This window comes from Cucurbita pepo, chromosome LG17 (genome assembly GCF_002806865.2).
Source record: "Cucurbita pepo subsp. pepo cultivar mu-cu-16 chromosome LG17, ASM280686v2, whole genome shotgun sequence".
NCBI lineage: Eukaryota > Viridiplantae > Streptophyta > Magnoliopsida > Cucurbitales > Cucurbitaceae > Cucurbita > Cucurbita pepo.
Genome location: NC_036654.1, coordinates 4,825,135 through 4,831,768, shown reverse-complemented (window position 1 = coordinate 4,831,768; position 6,634 = coordinate 4,825,135). Strand labels below are relative to the sequence as shown.

General features: G+C 34.7%; 1 protein-coding gene across 1 annotated transcript; it reads left to right on the top strand.

Moving 5' to 3' along the window:
• Positions 1–371: 371 nt before the first annotated feature.
• LOC111779157 (probable isoprenylcysteine alpha-carbonyl methylesterase ICMEL1) lies at positions 372–5,953 on the top strand. The gene is made up of 11 exons (XM_023659233.1): positions 372–614; positions 1,026–1,102; positions 1,174–1,243; positions 1,316–1,408; positions 1,546–1,620; positions 1,874–1,975; positions 2,104–2,241; positions 2,348–2,413; positions 2,477–2,620; positions 5,577–5,667; positions 5,765–5,953. Exons 1-11 carry the CDS (start codon positions 427–429, stop codon positions 5,924–5,926), a joined length of 1,206 nt encoding a protein of 401 aa, XP_023515001.1. The 5' UTR covers positions 372–426; the 3' UTR covers positions 5,927–5,953.
• Positions 5,954–6,634: the final 681 nt, after the last annotated feature.

The window sequence follows — 6,634 nt, the reverse complement described above, 5'->3', positions numbered from 1 at the left end:
TATATTCAACTGTTTAAAATTATATAAAAAGAAAAACAAAGACATTGGCATTCAGCCAAATTAATTAAACACTAAATGATTTTAAAATAAAGGTGATCCGAAATAAGAAAAAAGTAAGTGAATGTGTTGCACGAGGTAATAAGAAAATTTAACGTATTATTATTATTATTATTATTCTGGATTTAGTTGTGTTATTTAACCTAAATTAAAATTAAAAAAAAAAANCCGTCGTTTTCAAAATCTCATTGTCACAAAAGTCAGAATATCATTTGCGTCTTGGAAAATATGCGTGCGTGAGAACGGCAGAATCAACAAAAATATGAATGAGATGTGTACGACAGGTGCAGATGTTTTAGAAGGGAACTCACAAATTAAGAACTCAGAACTTCTCCTTCTTCTTCGACCATCTCCGCCTCTGCAGACACAATGTTACTCAAAGAAGATTGTAATAAGGAAGGAAAGAAACATTCCTTTCTTTTCCGGCGGACAAGTCAAGCCACCGCCGTCACCAACCTCAACCGGCAGCGCCATTCATTGTGCCACAATGTTGGGGATGCTGTGGCCGTGACCTTTCAGGCGGTGCGCTTTTGTTTCACAATTCTGCGATACCTTTGGTACGTTTCTCATATTCGCAATTTGCTGTTTCTTTTGTTCAATCTTTTTGAACTTGTTTGCTTTTTAGTTCAAAAGGGTATGATGGGACCTCTTTTTGTGTATGAAAGATCATAGCAATCTTGAGTGTACTTTAGATAGAATTCATGCTGGGGCCTCCTTTTGTAATTGCTCATAAAAATTGTCCTTCAGCAAAACCTCCAAAATAGATTAAAACCATTTGAGAATTGATTTTCCAATCAACCCACTTGAAGTTTGTGACCCTTCGTGCATAAATCAAGCATGACGTGAGTTCATTAAATATAACTTTATTCGCATTCTTTATTAATTGAATACCAATTGAGAAGAAATTACATGACATTCTTAGAATACTACTACAATTTACTTTTAATTAACTAAGGATTTGAATTCAGGGTAGGGTACCAATGGATAGCAAGATTTATATCCCTTGGATGTTATGTTGTGCTTATTTTCCCTGGTGTTCTTCAAGGTAAGTCCCTAACTTGCGTGTGCCTCTTTTGAACATTATCGCTTATTATTATCTTTACTTTTACATTGCAGTTGCATATTATTATGTTTACTCCAACCAGGTTCGACGAAGCATAAAGTACGGTGATCAGCCAAGAAATAGGTAGGACTTGCATCTCTTACTCCCTTCATACCCTTCTTGTCTTTCATTTTCTGTTCATTCTTCATTGTGCAGCTTGGATCTATATGTACCACAATCTAGGGATGGCCAAAACCCAGACCCAAAGCCAGTGGTTGTATTGGTAACAGGTGGAGCCTGGATTATTGGGTAACAACATACCCTTTTCTCTCTTCTCTCTTCTCTCTTCTCTCTTCTCTCCATGGGACAAAAGTAAATATATTTTAAATTACATGTTTACTTCTTATATATAGTTCTATGCTTTGAGAAATGCAATTTTTGCGCAGTTATAAAGCATGGGGTTCCCTTCTTGGATCGCACTTATGTGATCGAGACATTATAGTAGCCTGCCTTGATTACAGGTGAATTGATTGATGTTATTTAATGATATAATAGATTGATTTCCATCCTCTTATGTGTCAAATAATATTCTAGAATTTAAAATTATAATAGCATGTTGAGGATTGTTGGGAGGGATCATCGCGAGTTTATAAGTAAAAAATACATCTCTATTTGTAAGACGCCTTTTGAAAAATCGAAAACAAAATCAGAGAGCTTATTGTTCAAAGCGGACAAAAAGATACTAAACTTTTTACTTAAATGCTGTTCGTGTAGAAATTTTCCTCAAGGTAGCATGAGTGATATGATAAAGGATGCTTCTCAAGGCATCTCATTCGTATTCAATAATATTGCCGAGTATGGAGGAGATCCTAAGAGGTAGTATTATTATGTTTGCATCTCCCTCCCGTGGCTATCTATTTTATGTTTGAGTATTTCTGGGTCTCCCACTAAAAAAAGATGGTGTTTAAAAGTAAGTACCATAATAGATTGTGGTGATATTGTAGGATTTATGTGATGGGACAGTCAGCTGGTGCACATATTGGTGCTTGCACACTTGTAGAGCAGGCAATGAAAGAAGGTGGTGGTGAGAGGGTGTCTTGGAGTGCGTCCAACATAAAAGCTTTCTTTGGTTTATCAGGAGTGTAAGTGCCATTGAACTTGTGTTTTCTGGTTGCCGTGAGTTTTGAGGTATACACGAGACTTGACTATTTGTTCTTGGTGTATGCAACCACCAACATATGGACATAGGTACAATTTGTACAATTTAAAGGACTACTTTCACAGTCGAGGTCTTCACAGATCTATCTTTTCAAGGTATATGCATTCTTGTTTTCCTTTTTCTCCATAAATTTGTGATGAATTAGATGTGTAATGTAGCATCATGGAAGGAGAAGAGTCGTTGGAAAGATTTTCCCCCGAAGTTATGGTGCAGGACCCAAAGATCAAAGATGCAGCTTCCCTGCTCCCACCCTTCACTCTATTCCATGGAACTGCAGATTATTCCATACCATCACATGCCAGGTCATTACTTTCTTTCATAACTTCACTATTTCCTACTTTTATGCCCTTAAAGAATATGCCTTATAATAAAATGGTACTAGATTTGGAGCATGTTTAGACCTCGAATTATCAAAAGGAGTCCTAAAGATATTTTCGTCATTTTATCTCCTAATTCTTAGTTTAGCTAGGGAACGTTTTTGAATAATTTTCAAAATTTACCAAGTCATTATTCATCCTAAAATAAGGCTTATTAAAAAGTTCCATAGCATTTGGAGGTCATTTAGATCGTGAAGTGAAGATAAGTTATCTTAAGGGCATTATAGTCATTTTATACTGTTATTTGGTTTAGCTACTCAACCTTGTCCAATGAGTACCAAATTTCATATACAACTTTGACACATGCCATAATATGCTCAATATTAAAATTTCATAGGTAGTAGAGTTCATTTAGTGGATCTTTTTAACGTTACTTAAATCCCGAGCAATTCAATCGGTTCAGTTCTTGTGTTTTTCTTTCATATTACCTTAATTCATACTTGGTTTAAGGTTCATACTAAAATAACCAAGTGATTCCTACAAATATTTCTTAAGAAAAGTCTAAGAGGGCTACTTACCTCATCGTTGATGTTCGAACCTTTGTTCTCAGCTTCTGGCACCCGTATTACTTCAATTTTTCTTTGACAAAATCCTTAGGGTGTCTAGTTTCTGGAACCATAAAATTTTTCATCAGGATTAGTCTAGAAGAGGGTTAAAATTGAAAAAATTGAGGGAGGGTTAAGTTTGAGTTTGACATGTTTCGTTCCGTTGAATCGGCCATGTCATCGTCTTCTTCCTCTAGATAGGAGAAGAAGATGCGTGCGACATTTGCACCGCCGCCTAGAACTTCGCCTACTCTGCTTTGTATACGGCATGAATCCCTTCTATTTCTTCATGAAACTTAAAGATGGTGTTACAAGGAAGAGTTAGGAATTATGAACCTTCTCGTGGATTGTAGCCTAAGTTATTCTCCTCCAAAGTTCGTTGGAAATCGTTTTCCTCGTCAAAGCTTAACCTAGAAAAAGCTTATTGGGCAGCTATTTCTAGGGATTTTCAAGGCCCAATTTTTATCGAATCTCTTCCTTATTCTTCCCTCTAGCTAAAGGAATTGGTTTAGATGTTCTTTAAGTGTGTGGCCTTAATTTAGAGAAATTGTCCTCGGTCTGCAACTCTCCCGAAAACGCTAAATTCAACTTTCTTGTGCAGCTTAATCTACGAAATTTTGGCTCTTGATTTCTTCATCAAAGTTACTCATCTCAATCCTCTTAAGCTAAAGGAATTCTAGATTTGAAGAAAAATGGACCTATATGGAAATTCGACACTTACCCCCCATTTAAACCCGAAATTGACTTTCTTCAATTGAGCACATTCTTGATGTATTCTTTTCATCGTTTTCTACAAAAACGATCCTTGGATGTGTAGAAATTGAATGAGATTGACCTTACTCGACAAATTTGCATGTAGGCTTGGATGGGATTGAATTTTCAAGCTTTTACTTCCTTCTTTAATGGCAACAATGGTTGGGAAAATGTGTTCTAGGCTTTTCAACATTCGATTCCTTCATAAAACTTGTGTGTAATCTTGTTTAGATGTCATAGGAACAAGTTTGAAAGAAAATAGTGAAAAATTGATCTAGAATTTGGAAGAGATTCGGGAGCAGGAAACCTAAAAACTAAACCGCAATAACTCATTGATCTAAATGAAAGATCATACTTCAGACTTTATAGAAGGAGCTTAAACTCATGTTGAAACCTCCATAATCCTAGTGATTTGGAGATTTTATTTTATAAATTTTTCGTTGGAAATATCCTCTTTGATCAACAAGCTATCAATCTCTAATTTAAATTATAGTCATTGGATGTGATGAGGTGTGTCTCCTCTAGAACATACTCAAATTTTGTGAAGATGATTTTTTGATCCGTGGCATTTTTGTAATTATCTTGAAGTTTAGGGGTATTTTGGTATTTTGGTAATTTGTTAATTTATGAATATTTTATTATTATTTTTCTAAAAAATAAAAAAAATAAAAAAAAAATCTCAAAATTATTCTTCTTCGGGGTGATTTTCTCCTTCTTAAACATCTTGAAATTCCTTTTCGATAAGAAATTAAATATTTGGGAAGTTCCTTAAAAATTCGGACCGCCTTAAATCTCTAAGATTATTTATTAGGGTATTGAAATGGCTTGGTTAAGACTTTTGTCCTTTTTAAGTGCATTAATTGGTTTCCTTGGATCCTTTACCTTACTTTTAACTTTACTTTGGGTGTTACACATTGACCTCAAGATTTTAGAGGTAGCTTCAAAGTGAACCAGGTTCCTTTTGTTTGCATAAATTGGCTTACCGTGAAAGCATATCTAAACGTATGTGAGATAAATAAATGGATGTCTAGCGTTTTTCTATCGTTCCTTATGCCTTACCTTTATTTTTTTATTTTTTTATTTTTTTATTTGGTAGCTTATAGTTTCAAATTTTGTTCATTAGGAGTCCCAACTATCTTATCCCCAAGTTAACCTGTTTCTTCTAGTAATTAATGATATGTTGCTGAATCAATTCCTAGGAAAAACTCTAGTTTTCTTAGGTCTTTGCTTGCAGCACAAAGTCCATCCCATTGTTTTCTTATCTCAAGTTATGAGGATATCAAGATCATAAACCATAGGTCGACATCTTGAGTAGAAGAGATAAGATCAGAAGCTTAGGTATCTAATGCATAATCATTCATCGAAATTTTAGTTAGAATTAAATATGATTTTGCTTCTATTATTGAAATTCAAATTTTTATAAGATATTGTGTAATTCTTTTTCTTCTTCTTCTTTTGACGTCATTAGATAAACCCAAGGCACGTGAGATCACCAACGAAAGTCACGAATCATAATTTATTATTATTATTTTTTTAATAAATGAATGTGAAAATAAGTTCCTTTTCCATATATTTTTCTTCAGTAAGAGCTTCGCAGAAGTGCTTGAAAGAGTTGGAGTAAAAGTTGAAGCAGTTGAATACACAGGAAAGACGCATACGGATTTGTTTGTTCAGGTGAGAAATATTTTTAGGCTTCCAAATTCTTATCGTAAGCACTCTAAGCTTATGGCTTGGTTTCGGGTTTTAAAACTCTTCTCAAATTCCAACACAGGATCCAATGAGAGGTGGTAAACATCAGTTGGTTGAAGATTTGATTTTCATCATTCATCAAAATGATACAGAAGCTCTCGCCAGAAATGCAATGGCTCCCCGAACAAGACGCCTAGTACCTGAGTTCATGTTGAACTTAGCTCAGCGTGTTAGCCCATTCTGATCTTCTAACTTTAGTTCTTCTTCTTACTAATGCTGAGTGTGTTGTGTATATATATATATATATATATATATATATATATATTGATTCACAATATTATTAAAGCAGATTACCTTTTTTCATTTAGTGCTTTGCAGCAGAGTTGTCCCCATTCCCCTGCACAACCAAGGATAAGTATAAGAATATGATTACATTACACACAAACTCAAATATATGCTTAAAATCATTCAATCAAATTACACTAATTGTTCTTATTCTTCTACGCAAGCATGCATTATGAAGTCTATGTATCGAGGATACTTAGCCTTCGTTACGGTTTTCCATATTTGATTCTTCATTATAAGCTAATTTCTTGTATTGTTGAGGATACTTAGCCTTCGATTACGATTTACACGTATTATATTGTTTGACTCTAGGTCTTGAACAAGGCGCCCCACCCTCTCATTGGCCCAAGAGGGATTCGGTTTAGTGGTTGGACCACAAACCAATTGTTCATGAGAGGATCAGTAAAACTTAAGGAACAAGAAGTACTTCAGGGGTAAAATGGTAAATTGACCTAGCTCTAGTTCCGAACAACCTGTGAATGATCGACTTACTAATCATGGTTACATCAAATGGGCATAAATATATTTATAGTGAGAGTAGTGCAACTACTAGGCTTATATTGGAGTGTTCTGGTAGTTAACGAATGTTGGTTAACAAGGTTAATGA